This window comes from Platalea leucorodia, assembly GCF_965183815.1.
Source record: "Platalea leucorodia genome assembly, chromosome: 17".
Taxonomy (NCBI): Eukaryota; Metazoa; Chordata; class Aves; order Pelecaniformes; family Threskiornithidae; genus Platalea; species Platalea leucorodia.
In genome coordinates this window covers 3,600,202-3,622,975 of record NC_138839.1, presented here as the reverse complement: position 1 = coordinate 3,622,975, position 22,774 = coordinate 3,600,202, and the positions used below count along the sequence as shown (strand labels likewise).

Below are 22,774 nucleotides of genomic sequence, written 5' to 3'. Positions count from 1 at the left end.
ACGCTCAGTACCTGCCTGCAGGAAATATCCAAATCTCTTCCAACTGTAGTATCACACTCAATGTCATTTAACTGGCTTTACGCCTCATGACTCAATTGTTCCTTCAGCACTATTTAATCAGATTTTTTTTCCCCAATTCTGTTTCACAAACAGTAGCGGACTTTACCTATTCAATAGTCAATTATTATTCAGTAAGAAACTGAAAATGCAAACTCCTATGATGTTCACAAACAAGGTAAGGTTAAAATTCTGCTATATACATTTAAACTGAAAACTCCCAAATTACTAGAGCAGTGATGATGAAGCGTTGATACTTTTGTTAAGGATACTTTAATACAAATTAAATGCTCATTTAATAAAAGCAGTTAGCACACAAACTTCATATACCATCGTGAGAATTCAGCTTTTATGTACGGCATCCTTAAGTGTTACCAGGCTTGATATTGCCAGATTCCTTTACGTGGCCATATTATGCAAATAAATAAAACAGGGAGAGAACACAGCGACTATCCCATAGCGTTTCGCATCTAGCACGCTCCTTGGCTGGATTTTTACCAATGCAAATCAACCTCTCCCAAATGCTGCTTGGCATTGCCGTGCGGATCACATGTGCCACAGGCTGCTCCCAAAAAAACGGCCTGGACGCAGCTACTCTGCATGTAGTAGAGGAGAAGAGCTCCAGAGTGGTGAGTTGAGCCATGCTATGGGTCAGAAATAAGACCCTGTTCTGCTTCTATTTAATATACATGTATCATTTTTTACTATAGGTGCTTCTTCTAGATATTCTATGAAAGCTGTTGAGTTCTGGAAGGATGAAACATGTCCATGGGATAGTAGCACTCAGATACCAAGTCCTGTTAACAGCAGGCAGATTGCTTGTATACATTAAAAAAAAAAAAAAAAAAAAAAAAGAACCTGGAACTCAAGACAAGTGCTTAATAAAAGGCTTTAAAGAAAAAGTCACTAGATTCCTTAGGGATTACAGGCAAGTAAGGGTACCCCTATGGGAAAGGACCTGCAAGAATCCTGAGAAAGACTGAGTGCATATAAAATACCTGTAGAATTTTTAAAAATAAATAAGTCTATGGACAAACTAGAATAGTTTGAACTTCTAAAACTCCAAGACAGGAATAATCTCATGTACCTCCAAATCTCACCATGCAGTCCACTTTATCCTTACAGCTGTTAGTTAACATGTGATCCTGATTTCTGGCAGAGAAAAACAAAACACATTAAGGTGCAGAACTCCACGCATACATTAAAAATAGATTTTTCACAGTTGTTCCTCAAGTTTCAGATTTATCAGGTGCGTGGCAAATACTGCAACACCACCACATACTTTAACATTTTTGCAGTTGCTAGCTAAATACTGCGTTACCTTGTATTTTTCAAGGGATTCCACGCTGACATTATCAGAAGATTAAACTAAGACTGTGTATGCATAATCTTTGCCCCTGTTGACAGATAAAGTTCCAAATTTCATCATCATATTTCAGCTACTCATTTCATCATTTTCAAGCTCCTCTACAAACTAGCACTGGCTTTCTGAGCATCGTGTGACAGGATGGAGCTTGTCCACTAAAATGATATCTAAATAACTGAACTGTGCAAACAACTGGAGTATAATACAAGAAGGCAGTCAGGACATTTACACAATTATCAACTAATACTGCTAAAACTTTCGTCTTAACTAGATTGTGAACAACCACATTGCAAAACTGTATGTTTACATGTATACTTTTGTGTTCGTTCAAGGCGCAGGTCATTGCATATTTATGAAGCCTTACATAAAACAACAGCAAAGCCAAACCTAGACCTGTTGCCAATCAATCTAAAACAGCCGCATCAATGACTTCTGCTAAGCACCACATTTTCAGACACAGGATTTTGTTTTGAACATCTCCAGATTCTAGCCATATTAAAATCTCACTACCCTGCAATCAAGTACATCAGGGGCATTGGTAGGGGAGTGGAAGGGAGTGGGGGCTGACTAATGTGGCAACATCCTAAGCTCATTTTAACACAAGATTATCAAGTCAATTTATCCCTTTGTTACAGCTCTTTCAAAATCATATTTTAATTTGTCTGTCTTCTGAAGAGTTTCAATTTTTCCCACTTACTGGCAAACCTAAAAACAGCAACATTTCCAAAGCAGGGAGAAAAATATTTAATGAAAAAAGATATATGTATATAAAAAGACTCTGATACAAGCCATTTAACGAGAGAGAGAGAGAGAGAGAGAGAGAGAGAGGGAATACTGAAACAGAAACAGACAGCAATACTTATATTTACATTATATTAAGAGAATAAATTTAATCAAATATAACATCTCACTTGGATTTTCAAGCAACCCTTCAGAAAGAGGGTTTTTTACAGTAAAGATGGAACCAGAATAAAAATAAATTTTCTATTTTAGACAGTAGTGGATATGACCCTTGTGTTGCAAGATGCTTTCAGAGATTACCCAAAACCAGCCTGATTAAAAAGCTTCCCAAGTGCTGACTGTACGTTGCTCTGGCAAAAGTAGTTCAAAAGCAAAGCTTGTATTTCCCCCAGCTTCACCACTCATGAGTTCATCAACATCATTATTTGCACAGAGGCAAGTAATTATACTAGTTTTAACAATGAATTTTAGTGAAGTAGTAATCATACACCTAGGTGAATCCCATTGCTCTGTCCAACATCTTTAAGTCCACAAAGAAACCTTCCCCATTGTTTCATTTTAGAACGAAATTTGATTTTTTAAGACATAAGCAATCTCAAGTCTCTCACATTCCCAGTGCAGTTGCAAACACAAAACCTGTCACACTATAACCAGTTTTCTTTTTGAAGTAGAGGCAGGGAAGTTTCTCTGTAACATTTAAAATAAGTTCTTCCCCACAGCTCCTAAAGATAGTTCAGCAATGGAGGGAGAACTTGTATTAAATTCTCAACAATACATAAGCAGGTTGAGATGCATTGAGAAAAATAGCGGAAGATTAGCCAATCGGTCTGTGTACGGATATTCTCGTGAGGTCAGAACACAGGTATTTGAACCACAGTCCCCTTTACAAAAGCCAACATCTTTCAGTGTTATTTGTGATTTCCATGGATCAGCAGCTATGAGGGCAACAAGAAGAGTTAAATATTTAAGAAGCCTCCACCAAATATGATTAGCCAAAGGAGCTGAAACTTCAGCTGGATTAACTGTACAAACCAGGGCGAACTGATGTAGTCCAGTACCTGCCCCATTATTTACGGACCTTTTGTTTCCTTCATACCGAAGGCAACAGAGCTGTAGATCTTATGTATGGACGCAAGGTTTTTTTAAGTCTAGGACAACACACCGTAGGCATATAACACAGATAGCAGCAAAGTAACTTTCTGTCTGTTTGGGGGTTAGATTTTTTTTTTCTTTTGTTTTTTTTGAAAGCAAGAAAGTGCTTCAGAGCTCTGGAAAAGCGAGCAGGATCAGAACTCCTCATGGACGTTACGTGCATAGTCCATAAGCTTGCTGCCTGTGAAGTATTCACTATATTTCAGGATCTCCTCCAGCTCTAAGTGATGGTTTTGATTTTCATCTGCTACTGCTATCATTTGCTTCGCTTCATTTAGGGCATTGTATTCATTCATAGGATCCATATATTCCTAAAACAAGAAAGAAAATAAATTTTAATTATTTAATTAATAAGCACACATTTCCACACATCAGAATTACAATCCTTAGCTCTATGTAAGCTTCAGCAACTACGAGACCAACATAAGCCATCCCAAAATGAACATAAGTCATGGAAAAAGGTGTGAGCACATCTTTTTAGCAGGCTTACATCTATCTCCTAGCTATTTTCCGTTCACTGCTTCCTTGGCTGTTCTAGCAGAAATCCAGATTTTCTCAGCTTATGCCAGTGTCTACAAAAAAAAAATTTTTGACGTTTTGGTTGCAAACTAAACTCACTATCAAATCTGGTGGGTTTTGTGAAGAAATATCAATTCAAGATTAAAAAGTGGCACACTGTTGATCTGTACGACCTACATTTTCTGGGTATAATCTTTTTAGAACATGTTTCGTTTTGAACTTTCCTGATCCATTAACCACGAGGCAGACATTACAGAGGTCACAAGTCTCAGAAACAAAGCATTTTGCTTCTTCACCTAACTTGAACTAGATTAAAAGTTTTCAAGCAGTGCACTTTAGTTCATGACATAGAAGACTCAAGATTATCTTCAATTCTTCACAGAAGATGTGACATACATGTGTGTGCATCTATTTGTGTATGAAGACTTCACAGATAAAACAGCTATTTTTAAAAGAAAAATCTCAGTAAAAAGGCTATTAACATTGTCTATGTCACAATATAATTGTTTATCCGTACTACCACTAACGTTCATATCCACATATTTGCATACTGAGAAGTATAGGAACTTTAACATTCATCCTGTCTCGGGGAGAAGGCCAATGTTTTAGAGGTTCTCCTTTCACACTGCATGTGCTGCAGGTTGAATTCTGCTAGTCAAAGTACATTCTTACATCCAGAAAGGAAAAAAAGCCAGCAATAAGCCATGAGCCTCTTCCATTGGCCACAAAGCTGCCAAAACTATAGGGTGCAAAATACTTCATGTTGTTTGGTAGACTCTTTTGCAGACAGAATTATTAGAAGAAAGCCTTACTTCTGCAAACCAAAGTCCCAAAAGGCCACAAACTAGAATCCACACTTGATAACAATAATTTGGTTTTTTAAAAAAGAAAAAAACCTCTGAAAGATAAGAGCTCTGCTATTTTCTAGGCTACTGGGGCCCCAGGGTTTGTTGGTCGTTGGGTTTTTTTGGTTTGTTGTTTCTTTTTTTTTTTTTTTTTTAAATGAATATATAGGTTGCCAGTTACTCCTTCTGCAACTGAAAGTATGACTCACTGTCCCATCAACCAGTGCACCTAATGAAGTCTGTGACTTGCTTTCATGCACTCCATATCCATACAAGTGTCTATGTGACAAAAAGCCCTAAAAGCATACCTATGAACAACAGTTATGCTAGGAAAACTCCCCCTCCTCTTTAACAAAAAGCATAACACTATCTGCAAGCGCTATAAAACAATACTATAATCTAAAGTTTTGTAGTCAACACTCACACCGTACTGTTAATTCAAGTATTTTTGGACTTCATATTCTCTAAAGCAGTTTCAATCCTGTATTTAAAAAAACAACTATTAGTTTTAAAAACACTAGAACTAACTATTTGAGGAAGTCTTACCTCCAGCTCTTCCATTGTGACAATACCATCATGGTTAGCATCAATGACCTCCTCAAATTCCTTCCTTCTGTCTTTTACCCAGTCATCATCAATATCTTGAGCTTGCTGGTTCTCTACAGTACCAACAGGTAATGAAATGAACTCTGAAAGGGTAAGTTTCTTATCTCCATCTTGATCTACAAGAGAAGTACATAATAACTGAAAAGTATCTGCTTAATGCCTATTAAAAATGAGAAATTTCTTCATGTCAGAGAGGTCACTGGTACAGTCTGCCTGGTTTCAGCAGTCCACAATCCTGACCCTAGCAGAGAAGAATAGTTACCATTTATATCTTTGGTTAGCAAAAACCCCTCCGTATTATAGTACACACACAACGTTTTAGAAGGCTAAAAAACATACACATCAATATGCTAAACAAAAAGAATTTTACTCATCCTGAAGGACACACCAGGTGGCAAGCTGGGCTTTTTTTTTTTTTTTTTTTTTTAATCGTTGTTTATTTTTTCAACAATCTACGGCAACAGAAATTTTCTTACAGCTGAATCCACTCTCCCCTTGTATTAGCATTCAGGTAAATTAACAGTCATACTCCGTACTGGAGTTGTTCTGTCTGTGCGTGTCACACACTCAGGTACCACTGGAAACTCTTCATATTTATTAAGCTAACAACTAGCAAAGTCATAGTTCTCTTTTTTTTTTTTTCAATCCAGGTGTTCTAGCAGTTTTAAATATGCATCACTTTGACTCAATAGAAAAAAAAAGCGTGCCAATACTTATGAATTTAAAAAAAAAAATTTCTTAGAAACCTCAACCATTTATTTCCACTTTCATGACTGTACGTCACAATTCTTACATGGTTGCTGTACTGGGGAAGTACGAAGCAATTAATGCCCTTCTCACAGAACATGCACGTGAATATATTTTATAATATTTTACTATTCATCAAACCTTTTCTACTATTGCTACAGCGACTCTACAATGCACCAGCACTTGTGCGAAGTAGTGTCAGCTGATCTTTGTTGTATGAAGTACTCAGAATACCTTTCTAACATATAATGTTGTGCTGTTCTTTAACAACCAGAGACTAAATTTAGTCTTGAGAGATGCACAGACAACTCCATAGAGATGCCAGCATTTGTGCTAACAGTTTGGTTTTGTTACTCATCACATTATAAGATGTGTCGAACAAACAAGATGTGCCAAAATTTCAGACTGACCCATGACAATGCAATGACCTAACAATGTCTACCCAATGAAATGGTTTGCAAGTAAACAACTCCCAAGAAACATGTTTTAAAATGCCATACCCAAATCTCGGATGATTTCTTTCACCATGAACTTCAGCATTCCCCTACTATGCTCTGGATGAAGAAAGGACAAGAATTCTTCTTCATTCAACAACAGATCAGGAGGTGGGTTGTCAGCTTGGTACCACCGATCCTTCAGGTTATCTAAAACTTCCTGTGCTAGAAATTTAAGAAAAAGATTTTAGCTATCATGCTCAATCTATTGAAAGTTCTTAAAATATACCTTCCCTGGTTACTCAATTGTTTAAACAAGGATGACCTATGAACCCATTATTTTACAGTTCAACTCCCAGGGAAAGTGGGTGCTGAGGGGAAACAAAGTGCAATTAGTTTAGTCTAGTTTGTGCTGAAACACTAGGAAAGATCCTTTAACCAAACAACTGAACTGAAATTAGGAGACGAAAATAAAGATTTAGCTACACCTGTATCAAAACTTCAACGTACCAAGTGAAAAGTATTGTCCTGCCAGTACTGCTAGCTGCTGCTGGGCGGATGTATGAATAATCCGACTTTCTTTAGTACTTGTTCTCATTTCTTATTTTCGTATTTTGAAGCCTACTACCAAGAGAAATCTTTCACCTGCCCGAATACCAGTAGTACCTTTCTTCTGAACAAATAATTTTTGTTTTCTACTTCAAACCGTCCCACACATTGAAATAGCCAAAACATTTTTCAAATTCAAAATATTCTTCAGATTCACTATCTCCATGTATTTCACTTGTGACATCGCACACCTAGTTAATATCTACAAGAAAGGAAGATGTCAACCCATTCTTTTTCTACCCAAATAATAACCAGAGAACAACAAATCCTTTAACATTTAGCATGTTTTCTTCTAAGACCAAATAACAGGACTATCATTAAATCTAGAAAGATGCTTCTGATCTGCGAAGCACCACGGTACTAGTGCTTTGGCTAATAGCACTACAGATGTTTATTCTACTCTGCAGCACTTGTTAAGTCTACCACAGGCAAGAAAATATTCTTTGCCAATACAGCGGCTCCAAGCATGACCAAAGGGATGTATTTTATTACTACAACGTTACAACACTCAACTTTTCTTATTTCAACTTGACGTTTCTTAATACAACATTATCTAAACCAAAATCAGTTGTATTACTCTTTTGAACTCTTTTTAGGTATGTTCATGCTCACAGGATTTGAGTTAACAAAATGGTACAGTGATCTACCACAAAGTGACGATCGAATTATGCATACTGCACATAATTTTAAGTGCACAAGTTTTTTTTTTTTCTCCAGCCACACCACAATTTCAGATAGCACCCTCACCCTCCACAAAACTACACAGATGAATTAAGCTTAAGAATTGTATTAAACAGATTATAAAAAACGAAAAATCAAAGCCTAGTTTTTACAGCAATCAACAATACATTTCAATGGACAGCTGTTCTTTACAAAGCATCTAACTGAAAAGGCAGCATAAGCAAAGCCATGAAGCAGAGGACTAGGAAAGCTATGAAGAGACTTCTGCCCTGCCTCTGCTCCCCCCTTCTTCCTTTACCTTGTCAAAGTCTCCGAATTTAAAAGAATCGCCTAACCAGAGAGAACTTACATCCTTAGACTCAGACACATCATCCAGTATTTCAGCCTAAAAATGTAATTTGTTGGAACTATGAAATATTTAAGATGGTAGCTCTACAAAAGAAAGTTTGGAAACATCAAAAACAGATGCTAAGCTAAGCACCAAGAAATGCATTTAGTTTTCAGTTACTTAAGGATACAAGTACTTATTACTCCCTTCAGCTACCTTGTCTATTCTCTATCAGAAAGTATTCTGACTTCAGACCTAAACCCGGCATATGTTTAGTTATCACTATAATTTAATAAAGGGGAATATTTTTGCTGCAAGGAGCAAATGCAAGTTGAAGTACACGTGTACGAAGAGACACATCAGCACCAAAATCACTTTACATTTCCTCTTCTTTCATTTCATCTTACACCATGCGGACAAGCACTTTTTAAGTGAAATTTTCCTGAACTCAACTGAGAATCATAATTTGTACGTGAGTTTCCGCTAAAACCATGCATCTGATTTGAAGAAAAAACCACCCTGCAACACACAACATGAATATTGTGTGCACCTTCTGGTCCTGAACATAACCAAACAGGAAAAAAATACCTGTAGAGAGTATTCTTTTTTCTGCTGTAGGCATTTTCTAAATGACACACTGGAAAAAATATTGCCTGTAGCACACCCTGCTATCTGCAAAATACACTAACAAACTCAAACCTGAAGCATTTGCTGTGCACAAGTTTTAAAAACACTCTGAAAGACTACAGTCTTCAGATAATAAACTTTTTTTTTTTTTTTTTTTAAATTTGATAAACTATCTTAAATAGCTCCTGCCTGCTTTTGGTTGCTGAGTTACAAAAGGGGAAAAAAGAAACCCCACAACCGTCACATCTACATTTTTTAACTGCTAGTTGCAATTAAGAGTTAAGTATTCAGTGAATGTTTTTTTGTGAAAAGTAAAGAAATCCTTCAGAGTCCTAATATGAATCTTAGGGCAAGCTCGTACATGGCACATTTCAGTTGTATCAAGGACACAAGTAAACACAAAATAATCAAATCACTTGCTTATGGTTTTCCAGTGTAGCCAACCCAAAATGTTAGAAGTCACAAGGCAATCTCCCTTTGCCTATCTTTCTTACTCAGTCTTAAACGAAACTCAGCTGCCAGTCATCAGTTGAAACTGTCATTATCTGCATAAGTTAAATAAAGTTGTGTCCCTAGTCTTGGCCTGGCATCCAAACTGTAGCGTGCTTCTGTGCAAGACTCAGAACATGTCTTAAGATCCACACATTCCGTTATTTTTTATTATATGGACTGAAAGAGAGTACTTTTACACTGCACTAGAGTATGAAAATAAGTTTTGCCTATCATCCTCAGGAAGCGGTAGATAACTAATTTGATTTTCCCAAACAAGGCTTGCTACCTAGGTAGAAAAATGATTATGCACACACTTCCCTTATTCAGCAAATCTTTTATCTGATGAGCATTCCTGTAAACTGCAGTTAACCACACTGCCATAGAACTTGCTGCACAGGTGTTTTCCCTGCCATAAAATTCAAAAGTCCATTTGCATTTTAGTTGCTTTTTGAAATGGAAAATATAACATAACCCATTTTTAAATGACTAATTCCTGCAAGGAAAGACTAAGGCTTTGTGTTTTACTTTAACAGTAAATTTAAACACTTTTAGATGGGGGGAAGCAGGGAGATTACTCTGTTAAGAGTTGCCACGTTTATACCAAGCCAGATTCAAATGAAAGTTTCAAAAGTAATAAGCAGAAATGATCAATCTCACTAACCTAAAGAATCCATCTGTCTCTATAGAGAACTTAGACGAAACATGAAACAATTGTTAGGCAACCTTCTGCTATTACTTTCCAGTATGCTTTGCAGTGCCTAAGCATGTGCCTATTTAAACACACCACTGTTTGGCAGCACATACACCCCTCCTCAATTTTACAACAGGAATTGTGTGTAGCAGCTCCCTTTCGTTTGAAGCAACAGGGACCTGGTTCCCGCATTAACAATACAAGGCTCCACAGACAATACAGGTCAGACGAGTTTTAGCAGACTGTTAAATGTACGTAACTGAAAACTATTCAAACAGGCAGTAACGAATAAGCAACCAAGGTTTTTCAGTGTGAAATATGTACGTCAAAGAGTGTTGGGAAGGCAGATTTGAGTTGGAAAGAAATCTAGTATTTCTGTCTTATAACTTATACATTCTACATTTACATAGAAGCAGAAGAACAACTAAAACATTCATCTTATATTAAGAACAGTTTTGACATTCAAGTTTTATGAAAGTAAGAGAAAAACCGACACACACCAACGGTCTGCACTTACTTTCTTCATCTATTTTCAACTCTTCATTGTTTCTGATCTTCTCTGCAATCTCTTTTTCATTAAAGCCCTTACTTGCCAAAAATTTAATTTTATATTCATCCCAAGACACATGGCCTGTAAGAAAGAGCCACATCTCAGACATGTCATAGTATGCTTAAATAATGAACTTTTGGTCTCATTACTTAAAACAACATGTGCTAAAATCTTTTGGTTCAGCACTATAACCACCACACTAAGGTTATGAATGGCAATATGAAAACTATCACCTGATCCGCTTTTATGTTTCTTTAGACCAGACAGGCCTTGTGAAAATAACCTATTTATGTCACCGTCCTCACCCCATCCCTGGAAGAGCCACTTAACTTGTTACAATTTCCTGTGACCGCAAGTGACATAACGTAGCAGTCAACACAGAACTACAATGTTGACTGGAGCACATTACTTCTTTGCTCTATTGTCTTCTGTGTGGATCAAAACTGTTGTGATTACAGGCCATCCAAAGGAACCTGGATTTTGTCACAGCACATCTGAAGAGCAGCCAGTAGGTTTGGCTACTAGCAACTGACTTAAGATGTCATCAGGAGATGGAGGAATCATTCATCTTACCATCACCATCAGGGTCCACAGCTCGGAAGTGCATTTTATTCTCTTCCACAGCTTCCTGGAAATGTTCATCTGTCTTTTCCATGATCCAGCGCTGCATCTCTTTTGCACCTATCTTTTTATCATTATTTATATCCACCCTATGGATGAATAGCAAACAAGATTTAGATTTGGGGATGGGAGGGGGAGGTGTGGTATATTTTTAGATTCTAATTTAATTACTTTATTCAACAATAACAAACACAGGTTGCTACAGAAGAGCAGATTTATAACCCTCTCTGAGTTGTACATTCTTTGAACTACAGAGTAAATAAGTAGTAAGTTAGCCATTTATTTCATAGTTAAAGTAACTACAACTCCTAGGTTACTACTCAGTGAAAAACATTCAGCCATACTTCACTTTGCTGTAAGTTAATCCATTTCAATATTATGTTTTTGAGTAACTTTTTAAAGCAGAAGAAATCACAAATATATGACTCATGGCATATTAGCTCATTTCCTATCGGTTCAGAATTGTCAGCTGCCAGCTGCTGCAGACTTTCACTACTTTGAAAAATTTCATCTCTAACATTCTCTCAAACCATTAACTCCCTCTCAATTTATCTAAGTCCTTTTTACCTTGATCTTCCAAGATCTCTGAAGTTTACTGATGAGCTGCCTCCCTGTGTCTGCCTAGATCACATCATAACTGTCGTGACCATTAAAAACAATGAAAATATAATGTGAATAACCTTGGTGCAAGGACTTTCAAACTATTTAATACTTTGACTGTAGTACTTGTAAGTGGAAAAAAACAAACAAACCAAGTTTCCTCTATTATACCTTGATCTCTGGTAACATAACAGCTGATAGTTTTTAATTCTTAACACATTTAAAAGTTCTGCACATACATTTGTTCTCCATTAGGTTGCTGAGTTATCAGGCTCACTTTGCTTTGTCAAAGGATATGCTTGTACTCAGTGCTATTGAGCTACTGAGCTACAGAACTACACTTTTTCTACCTGACTAAAATTATAAGTAAACGTCCAATCTGACAATCCACAGTTCTCTTTAATGTACTACCAATACTGCTATATTGTATTAAGATACACTGCCATACCATCAATTCCATTAATGCTTATTTCTTTAAAAAGAAGTTAATATAAAAGTTACAGTTGAAGAACAAATACATAAAAAAATAACATGCCACTTTAAGGTTTTCTTGAGCATATCGTTAAGCATTTACTCAAAAAAGATATAACAATATTTAAAACTGAAAAGACAGCACTAACATTTAGGAGGCAAGGTTCTATTTAAAGCATACCAAAACCACTCTTGTTCAATTAAAGAAAAAAAAAAAAGAAAGAAAAACAAAGAAAAACACAACAAAAACCCCCAGCTTGACTCTGACTTTTTTATCTGTTTATATCACTGTCTTAACAGTACTGAAGTGTTATCATTGAAACTCAAGTTATTAAATATGTGATTTGCCTTTAAATGTCAACTAAATGTTAAAGGCTTAAGCCAAATAACAACCCTAGCACCTAATCTTCTACAACACTTAGCTGTATTAACAAATGCAGTATTAGTGGTTTTAAATATTGTATCACATCTTTCCACGTATATATGCACAGGCTCGGTATTAGCAACTTTTCAGTATCAATGGCAAGACCAGTAAAATGGTCACGTTCCACTCATGCCACCTTGCACTTACCAGGTGAACAAATGTGGGGTTTGATATGGAATAGGTACTATCAAAAATGAGAAGGGAAAACAAAGCATTTCCCCCTCCACATTTAACGTTCTAGTTTCCTTAGATCAAAGCTATCAAACTTACTACTTCTAAGCTGTACTTTCCATCTCAATCACATTGTAACTAGGGAGAAAGGTAACAAACATCCCATTTATTGCTCCCCTAGCTCATGAAAGTACACCTTTGTTCTGCTACCACAGTTCACAAGAAGTCTCCAATGACTCAGATTTCCATGAAATAGCAGGCATCCACTGTACAAGGTGAGCTGAAATCCTTTCAGTGTCCATAAACAGCGCTTCTGCATTTGAGAGGAATATTTACAACTGTATGGAATATAAGATATGGTCCTGCCTTTATCTAAGGCGATAAAAACAAAGACTGTCCGCGCTTCCTTAGATATCCATCTCACTCAGAATGGAATACTGAAAACATTTCCACTAATAATGACGAGCTTAGATAATTACGTGTTGCCAAATGACCCAATACTGGTAAGTCGTGGGAAACTGATTTTATAACACAGTGATGGGCTATCAGTTTTCTGAGGCAGATAGGCCTGAACACTCAAAAGATGTTAGTGAAGAGTGGTACATTTGAACGCACTCCTTAAAAAAATTGCCAAAGAACAAGTACTGGCGAGAAAGAATTTAAGTTCAAGAAAACAAGATGAATCCGAGCAAGAATATCATCCCAGATTACAACTTTGCTCAAACCTTCCTTGGCGATACATGTACAGAAATCTTGTGACAATTTCTGAAACATCATGAAAAAAAAAAAATCTTTATTGCTCTTTTTCTACAAGAAGCGTAGTTTTCTGCTAGAGTGCTATCTCCAATTTGTAGAAACTTAGGTATATGATGTACTACTACCTGAATTCACAGCAAAGAAAGTTTTTGTAAAAGCCGGGACTACCGTTAGCATAAATTTGAATTAAAAAACAGACTACAGAGCGCAACTTACTTTATTGCTTACCTGTCTCATTCCAAAGAAAATTATAGATAAACCACAGCCCAGACAGTAGTTGATGCAGCATGATAAACACCACTAGTATTAATGCATTTCAGTAATGGGCAGCATCAGACGTAACAGCTCCTTATAATATCTAAGTTCAAGGTTAACACTTCACTGACTATTCAAACTACATTTCATCATCTGTTCACAGCCTAAACGTTAATACTACCTGTGAGTAAGAAACAAGCCAGTATACTACTTAGTAGGATAACTGTAAATTTTTCCTTTACAAAAGCCTATAGTAAGGGCTGCATTGCTATAGATGTCAAGCCTGGAAGAACAAGTTTTAAACACTTCAGCCCAGTTTCTCAACCACAAGTCATTAAAAATCAGATATTTTGTGGCTACCTTTCAAGAGGTCCACATCTGAAAGTATTATCAATAAACGTTGGCCACTCAGGTTTTCAGAGTCATGTTTTCAGGTTCCTAAATGACAGCACTGCAATGCTGCCTGAGGTACTGGGGGCAGCAGGAAGGCAGCGTTCTTACCTAAAGGACTAAAGATAACACTTTCCTTGAGCACCTAATGCATGTCACTTTAGAGTTGGTTTCTGTTTCATCCAAATAATGAAAAGCAGATCCAGAAAATAATTTTTAATAACAGAAACCAAAGCAAAGTTTTTACACTGTAGGAGGTGTGCAAAATTTATTAGATGTATATTTAAATGTACAGGTTAGGAAAAACACAAATCAGGGTGCACGCACTACTTAAAACCTTCCAACGGCATACAGCATAAACAGCTTTTTAACTGAATAATACAAATCTGTAATTGTCCTGGTTCCTGCTGGGATAGAGTTAATTTTCTGCCTAGTAGCTGGTATAGTGCTGTGTTTTGGATTTAGCATGAGAATAATGTGATAACACACTGAGGTTTTAGTTGGGCCTAAGCAGTGCTTATACTAAGTCCAGAACTTCTCAGCTTCCCGTGCTCTGCCAGCAAGGAGGTGCACAAGAAGCTGGGAGGGAGCACAGCGGACCCAAACTGGCCAAAGAGCTATTCCATACCATATGATGTCATGCTCAGCGTATAAACTGGGGGGAGTTGGCCGGGGAGCAGGGATCACTACTCAGGGACTGGCTGGGCATCAGTCAGCGGGTGGTTGCATCACTTGTTTTTCCTAGGTTTTGTTCCTTTTTCTGTTTTTGTTGCTTTCCTTTTCATTACAATTTATTATTATTATTGTATCTTATGTTATTTCAATCATTAAACTGTTCTTATCTCATTCCACAAGTTTTCTTACTTTTACCCTTCCGATTCTCTCCCCCTTCCTACCAGGCAGGGAGGGTGAGCAAGCAGCTGTATGGTGCCTAGTTGCCAGATGGGGTTAAACCACAACAGTCTTCGGTGCCCAATGTGGGGCTCGAAGGGTTGAGATACCAACAGATCTGACCAGAGCGTGTTAAAATAAATTTGTTGTAAGTATCCATTATAGTAGTTTAATAGTTGCTGGTCACAATGTTCTTTTATTTATTTGCATGGTTGTGTTATGTAAATCCTTACTTGCAGTGTGTATTCCCTGCAGTGCTGTTTATCACTTCTGGGAGATAGATCAGGATTATTCTTTTGCTGTACTGTGTAACATCTTTTATGAATGATAATATTACTGGTCAAGAGACTGATCTGGCATTTGTATTTGGTATTGACGCCATCTCCATAGCTCGGGCGCCATCTCTCGGAAATTATTAATAATCACACTCTTCACCTTTTCTCCTCGGAGAACCAATCTATGGGGAAGACAGGAGGGGATGCTTTCCCCGGCTCTTTCACCTTCCCTTTCTCCATCAGGCTAGTTACACCAGCTCTTGAGAATTTTTAATATCCTCAAGATGTTCAAGCCAGTGTGTTCCTATTGGTATGTCTCCTGAATGTGTTTCAGGTCTTGTTTAGGGTTAAACAACTACTTTAAAAATATCACCCAGAGATCTGCCCCGAGGCTGGCTGGTCATGGGTGGCATGGCATGTGGGAGAATATGGGCAGGTACTTAGAGAACTTCTCACCTCCAATGGCCTGGAACTTCACTCCTGAACAACTACAGGATCCTAATGAAGTGACAAAATGCTTGAAAAAAAATAAAAATGCTGTGGTTATTCCAAAGAGGCACAACTTATCACACTGTGCTGGGCCCTGACTAGTATCTAGAACGCTGCTCGGTATTACGCAGCACCCTCAAGGAGAAGAGAGGGAAAACAAACAAACAGGCACTCAGCTACTCCAACCCCCGCGACAGGCACTGCAGCCAAACCAGAGAACCAACCCGTGCCAGTACCAGTCGCTCCTGTACACGAGAAGAAATATTGGAAGCTGAAGTCAGCTCATTTAGAAAGGGATGAAGCAGCTCCTCCTAAGAGGCAGCAGGAGGAAGAAGCATACTGTCCCGCCAGCAAGGAGGCAGACTACACTAAAGCAGGGCCATCATGAGAACAGGAGGAGGAAGAACTCTGTGGGAGGATTCCTCCTCTTCCTCGGAAGGAGAGGAAGAACACATAAACAAGATGGTAACCACCCGATCTCTATGCCTGAGTGAGCTGCAATATATGCAAAAGGATTTCAGCCATCGTCCAGGTGAGCACATTGTCAACTGGCTGCTCCGATGCTGGGATAACGGGGCCAGTAGCCTGGAATTAGAGGGTAAGGAAGCCAAGCAGCTGGGATCCCTGTCTAGGGAAGGGGGCATTGACAAAGCAATTGGAAAAGGGGCACAAGCCCTCAGCCTCCAGAGGTGACTCCTGTCAGGCGTGAAGGAAAGGCATCCCTTTAAGGAAGACGTTGTGTCACCCAGGCAAGTGGACCACCATGGAGAGAGGTATCCAGTACCTGAGGGAATTAGCCATGCTGGAGGTGATTTATGATGCCCTGGACAACAAGCAGTTAGCCAAAGATCCAGATGAAGTCAAGTGCATGCGACCCATGTGGCCGAAGTTTATATGAAGTGCACCATCTTCGTATGCCAACTCATTGGCAGTAATGACCTGGAAAGACAGAGAGGGACAAACGGTGGATGAATTGGCTGGCCAGCTCCAGCAATATGAAGAAAATATGTTGTATCGTGATCGAGGGGTGGACTTGACCATGGACACTATCGCACAGGTTATCCATGAATGTGAAACATGCGCTGCAATCAAGCAAGCCGAGCAGCTCAAGCCTCTCTGGTATGGAGGACAGTGGCTGAAACATAAATATGGGGAGGCCTGGCAGACTGATTGTATCACACTCCCACAAACCCGCCAAGGCAAGCGCTATGTGCTTACAGTGGTGGAAGCAACCACCGGATGGCTGGAAACATACCCTGTGCCCCATGCCACTGCCCCAAGCACGATCCTGGGCCTTGAAAAGCAAGTCCTGTGGCAACATGGCACCCCAGGAAAGAATTTTCAGACAACGGGACTCATTTCCGAAACAACCGCATAGACACCTGGGCCGAAGCGCATAGCATTGAGTGGGCATATCACATCCCCTATCATGCACCAGCCTCCGGGAAAATTGCACGATACAATGGACCGATTTAAATCTAAACTGAAGATATCGAACAGGAAAGCTTAAAATGTCCTCTCTCCTCATTCTTTATTCAACCTGCTATTGTCCAACATCAGCTGTCATTACTAGCATCTTCCCACCATAAACAGAATGCAGTAGAAATGAATACTGTGTTAGGCCAGGAGACAAGCCTGAAATTAAGAAAGGAGGCATGGATTTTGCCAAAACCACTCCCTGTGTGTAGTCCGAACAAACAGTCATAGCTGTAAAGTCTACGAGACGTACACTTACAAGCATTGTGGGATTCAGAATGAGTTGTGCTTTAGGAAAGGATAAGTTCATGGCTTTTAAACAAGGGGAATAAAACAAACCAAAAAACCTCTGTACATGGTAGTAGTCAACAGAAGGTGTAGTTAAGCCTGTGACCTGATAAATGATCATCAAGGTAAGGCACTCAGCTAATAAAGATTTTAATTTTTAAATCACAACTAGAGGTGCCGCTAAGTAGCTGAAAACATCAGCAAAATGCAAATGCTAGAAGGACACTCAACTTTCAAACTCACAGAGGTAACTCCATCACCACAAAAACACCCTGCCAGAAAGCCACACACATTACATTCTTCTGTACTTGAATTTATGAGTTTTGTTCAGGACATGAAATTTAATTTACAAGATAACTGACCCTTAGAAGCAAGGCTCACCAAACTGAATTCTAGTACCCGATGCCATTGATTTAGTGAAATCAGCATCACCAGAAATACACTTGATTGCTTTCAATATCCTTCCTCCTTCCCTCCCATCAACACAAGCTGAAGTACACCATACAGCAAAAGAACAGAAAATCTATAGATTCCAGGCTAATTTACACTATTTAAATGGAGACTACAGCAAATGGGGTTTTTTTGCAATTATGAGAAGTACAAGAATGAAGGATGTCAAGTAAGCTCCTTTTACAGATTTTCTTGACCTGAAGGTACCTGAACACTTACCCTCGGCAGGGAATGCAGACTAAAAAGATGCACCCAGGATTTTCTGCACCATGCCCTGGTTTCACAGGGCAAAGCAGAAGTACTGGTTAACTTGTTAAAAAAACACTTCTGTAGACAAGTAAGGCTTGTCTTCCCCATAAAGAGTGACTACAGAAACCGAAATACAGAATTATGAAATGCCACTTGTTCTTTCAGTCACATTTAGCTTGCTGGCCTAGAAAAACATGGTTTGGGGAGCTTTTCTTCCATGTTTCAACTTTATTTTCAGTAATCCCATTAGACAATAATTTATGCTTTGAATTGACTACTTTATATCATACTGGCACACTGTAGAATCTCAGCTTTCATTAATTAAAAACACATTATGTGTTTTCTTTATGTCTTCAAAGAAAATATTTCCAAAGCACCTGGAAGCCTGTAACTTACTAGCTTTTCACAGAAGTTCATGGTATTTCTCTTTTCACTCAGCCTTTAAGAGTACGTCTAGAAAGCAACCAGATTCCTCAAAATGCTTTTCTACATTTCTAATTTGATCATCTGGCAGAATGTAATTTTAAGTAAGTATCTGAGTGAATTGCTTGAAGCTTTATAAGACAACCTCTTTCATATCAAACAGGCAGAAATGAACGGAGTTTGCAATTTGTGAATGACAATCTACTAACCGCAAGTTGAATGTTTCCAATACAGCAACAAAGAAAATGAAACCTTCTTAATATTCGTATATATCCTACCAATGAAGTGAGTGGTCTGAATAGCAGACATGGTAATAAAGGATTTTACTCTAAATCAAAAAGGCACTCTGGTTTGCCTATTTGCTTTAGCTACCTTTACTCAGGAGAACACCAGAAAAAAAAATCCAATGTTATTATTGATATTTTTGTCCCCGTTAATGAAAAGTTTGCAGAAAAAAACCAAACAATCTTTGTTAAGCCTTCTCATTTTATCTCAAGTATATGCTCATCCCCACACCATTGTCAGCATTAAGAGCACTAATGTAATTTAAGCTGTTCTAATAAAATTAATCCTCCATTGCAAAAATGCAAATAAATCCAATTCTGCCACCTAGTGTCTAAAATTATGTACTGATTTTGGTTTCCATTTCCATTATGTTTACTGACCTCCAAGCATCTGAGAGTTTATTAGCTGACACAAACCTTATCTAGCACAAGTGCTTTATAAAAGGAAACATGCTTTAATGTCTAAAATGAAATATTTTCACACCCAGTAAAGAGCTAGATTAAGTTTTCAAAAAGGCTACAAAAGAAAAATTTAGTCTTTCTATTCTCATGTTTCATTCTCATTTTCTACATTCTGACAAACTAAATGTTTTGTTTAGAACACTGCTAACTTAATGAAGACAGCTGTCATGTCAATTTCTGAATTCTTGGTATATGCAGTTAGGCATAATTATTTTTAACCTTCATGTATTTCATTTGAAACACTCAAGTTTTAGACACTTAGCATCTACTAGAAAGTTTTATGAACAGAAAGCAACTGTTAGTTTGTTTACCATAATCTTACCCCATTGTTTATCTGTCCCTTTTGTTCCCTTCTGCCTTTACTGTTGTCTTTTCAGTGTTTTTCCTCTACAGTTATTTGCAGAAGTCACAACAGAAACAAAACCAAGATCCATATGGAATATAAGACCAAACAATAAATAAGATCACCAATTGAAACCAAACTTACAGCAAAGCATACTACTGCTAGAACAAAACTGGAACAAAGTCCCACCCTCCCAATCCATTGCATGGGCATCCAGCCCTTCCTTACTAATCCACTGATCTAAAATACAAGTGTGATTGATTATTCATTGAGCCAGGAAACCAGGAAAAAGTATTACTAATTTTCACACCTTGAGAGGCTACATAGTTTTTTTCAGATAGAAACAGTATGTTTTGTCATAAACTTTACTAGGCCACAGCACCAATGCTGTTTACTGATCGTGACTCTCACCACATGCATTCTCACTCCTGAGAATGGTTTATACAGGTATGTTAATACCTTAATAACATGAACACAGTGCTTATAGTATGATGCTTTCCTCCTCACCATTGCAATTTTTAAATGTCACAGGAAAATCTGCAAATTTTACTCTGAAGATCAGAGAAAGAGGCTGCACTGCTCTTGGCAATGTACATAACTTACTTTGAAAAGATGACCATGAGCTTCTTCCTATTTTTTCTGGGTTCTGAATCTTCCTCAAACTCTTCCATCTCTTTTCCTAGAAAAACTTCTTGATGAAATTCTTTGTTAAGATGTCCATCCATCTCCATTTTGACCCCATTCAAGTGATCTGGGGGCAAGATCTCATTCTCATCTTTACTGTCAGCTGGCTTTTCTTTGAGGGCTGAATTATTTGCAGGCCTTGCATAAACGTCCATTAGAAGAAATACAAACAGAAGGGACAAATACAGAGATCCCAAACTGCAGAGAAAGGCCTGTCTTGACATCATTTTTTCCTTTTTATTCAAAATATTGGCTGATTAAGTTACTGTCAACGGATTAAATGATCTAAAAACAAAAAGGAAAAAAACAGGCAAATTAAACTCTAGAATATTATGTCACTAATAAAACATCTCCTAAACTTCAGAAGAACCTACACAGACACAAGTATTTGCTGTGAAAGAATTTTAAAAGCCTGTTAAATAATAAATACATGAGAATAAATTAATCTGTGTTAGTTTTCAGTCGGCACAATTGTAACCTCTGTCAGAGGACTCCAGAAGATAACATCCTTTAAATAGCCTAGTTCTGCTCTGAAAACTGTCTTCAGGTGCTATGGCATGAGCTGACCCAACAACCGAAACCCAAGCATTTACTGAGAAGTCCACCCAGCGCACAAAGCACTTTACTGTCCGAATGCACAGCCCAAGCTCAGCGCTGGCAATGTCCCCAACACGAGCACTTTACTTCCCAGCAAGCTGCAGAAACAGCCAGGACAGCACAACAGTTTACCTGAGATCTCAAGAGACCACCTCTTTAGAAAGGCTAAAAGACATAAAGGTCTTTTTGGAAAGAGGTGATGTAAGGGAAGTACAATTACAAGTACCATCACTTAAAGCGGAGCTGGAAACAGAGAGAAAACAGCTGGCAGGAAAAGCAGCCCCAGGGGCGGACCTGTCACAAAAATCGCTGCCACATACGAGCTCGCAGAGCGCAGGGGCAGGGAAAAGGACCGCAGCCCGACAGACGGCGCGTCGAGGAGCGCAAATCCCACAGCCCCGCCAGAGCCCTGGGCAGGGAGCACCCGCCCAGCCCGCGGCAGGAGCCACAGCCCGAGCGGCGACGCCTAACTCTCCACCGGAGACTCGAAAGGCAGCGGCGGTCTCGACCCCGCTCCGGGCAAGGCCACACGCACTCACCGAGAGCCCCGGGCCGCCCGCAGTGCCCCTTCCCTGCAGCGGAGGGGGGGAAACGCAGCCTCCGAGAACCGTGACAGGCCGCGGGGAGGCCTCGCTGCCCCTCGCCCCGCTCCCGGCTCCTCACGGAAGGGCGTCAGCCGGCGCGGAGGACCCCAGGCCCGCTCCCGCCCCGCAGGCACGGGCGGAGGGAGGAGAGCGGCGCGGGCCGGGCCAGCGCCGCGGAGGAACTTCGTCAAACGGCAGCGCGTGCGTGAGGGGCGGCGGCGGCCATCTTGGAGGAGGGCAGGGACGCGCCCCCTCCCGCCGGCGGCGGCCATTTTCCCTCACAGCGTGGCCCTACCGTCGCCGTGCCGCGGGAAAGAAGGAACGCAAAAAGTTGAACGTATTTGCTCACGTGCTCTTCCCTACCTCAATTTTTAATAAAGCAGACCTCCTCCAAGCGTGAAGGAACCTTTTTAATTCCCTGTCAGGTCCCTTTTCCTCGCTATATGCATATCTCCAGTTTTGTGCTCATCATTCATCTGTTTTGCTTGGGAGCCCTTAAAATACCGCCTTTTGTACGTAACACGCCCCTAGCAATCCTTATGCGATCAGAACAACAGCTAGCTAGCTAAACACACGACCACTTTCACACGACTACGTGCTCGCCCGTGCCACGACGAGGCAGCACCGCCGTGCCCCAAAGCCTCCCCCCTGGCTGGAAACACAGCCGGCCGCGGCGCCGGCCCTCCCCCGGCTCAAACGGCGCCGGCCGCGGCTTCCCTCACCCCAACTCAAAGCAGCCCGGAACCAAAATGGCAGCGCCCCGGCCTCGCATGCCCTGCTGTAAGATGGCGGCCGCAAGGCGCCGCCGTGTGCGGTCAGGTGGTGCAGGGCGCGGCCCCTCCTCCTGTCCCCTCCCCCGCAAGGCAGGCGGCGAGCGACGCGGCGGCCGCTGCACGCACCGAGCCGGCGCCGGAGGCCCCGCAGGTAGGCAGGGACGGGGCCGCTCCTCCTCCCGGCCCGAGCCGGCGCTTCCCGAGGAGAAGGCGAAAAGGCAGGAGGGAGAGATGAAACCACCTCTGAGAGACGGCGAAGCGCGGTGAGCGTTCCCAGCGGCATTTTGTCTCCTCTCGGCGGCCGTAAGCCGTCCCCACCCCCGGGGGCGGGGCTCCTGCCGTTCCCGCCTAAATCACCGGGGGCGGGGCCTGG

The 22,774-nt window shown here is 40.0% G+C and overlaps 2 protein-coding genes across 7 annotated transcripts in view; both read right to left on the bottom strand.

Annotated features, from left to right (window-relative positions):
- Positions 1 to 3,359, bottom strand: part of LOC309598496 (tumor necrosis factor receptor superfamily member 4-like) — a 29,591-nt gene extending 26,232 nt beyond the window's left edge. The window contains exon 1 of the transcript XR_014230071.1: positions 3,243 to 3,359. The gene's annotated coding sequence lies outside the window, so the exon portion shown is untranslated. The remainder of the gene's footprint in view (positions 1 to 3,242) is intronic.
- On the bottom strand, positions 1,216 to 22,719 carry SDF4 (stromal cell derived factor 4). 6 transcript variants are annotated; one of them, XM_082329144.1, is made up of 7 exons: positions 22,643 to 22,719; positions 20,367 to 20,732; positions 11,019 to 11,155; positions 10,413 to 10,526; positions 6,534 to 6,692; positions 5,227 to 5,402; positions 1,216 to 3,627 (listed from the first exon to the last, which is right to left on the bottom strand). In XM_082329144.1, the coding sequence occupies exons 2-7, from the start codon at positions 20,672 to 20,674 to the stop codon at positions 3,451 to 3,453; spliced, it is 1,071 nt and encodes a 356-aa protein (XP_082185270.1). In that variant the 5' UTR covers positions 20,675 to 20,732; positions 22,643 to 22,719; the 3' UTR covers positions 1,216 to 3,450. The 6 variants fall into 6 exon arrangements, with proteins under 6 accessions (XP_082185270.1, XP_082185273.1, XP_082185272.1 ...); XM_082329147.1 differs by lacking the exon at positions 22,643 to 22,719 and adding an exon at positions 22,528 to 22,633; XM_082329146.1 differs by lacking the exon at positions 22,643 to 22,719 and adding an exon at positions 22,351 to 22,430.
- Positions 22,720 to 22,774: the final 55 nt, after the last annotated feature.

Excerpts from the sequence above, each read along its gene's own strand:
- SDF4 (XM_082329144.1), bottom strand. The coding sequence starts at position 20,674 with ATGATGTCAAGACAGGCCTTTCTCTGCAGTTTGGGATCTCTGTATTTG. Across the intron at positions 6,693-10,412 it reads GTTGAAAATAGATGAAGAAA|CACAGGAAGTTTTAGATAAC; the intron begins GTAAGTGCAGAC and ends TTAAATTTCTAG. Across the intron at positions 5,403-6,533 it reads AGAAATCATCCGAGATTTGG|ATCAAGATGGAGATAAGAAA; the intron begins GTATGGCATTTT and ends CTTCTCTTGTAG.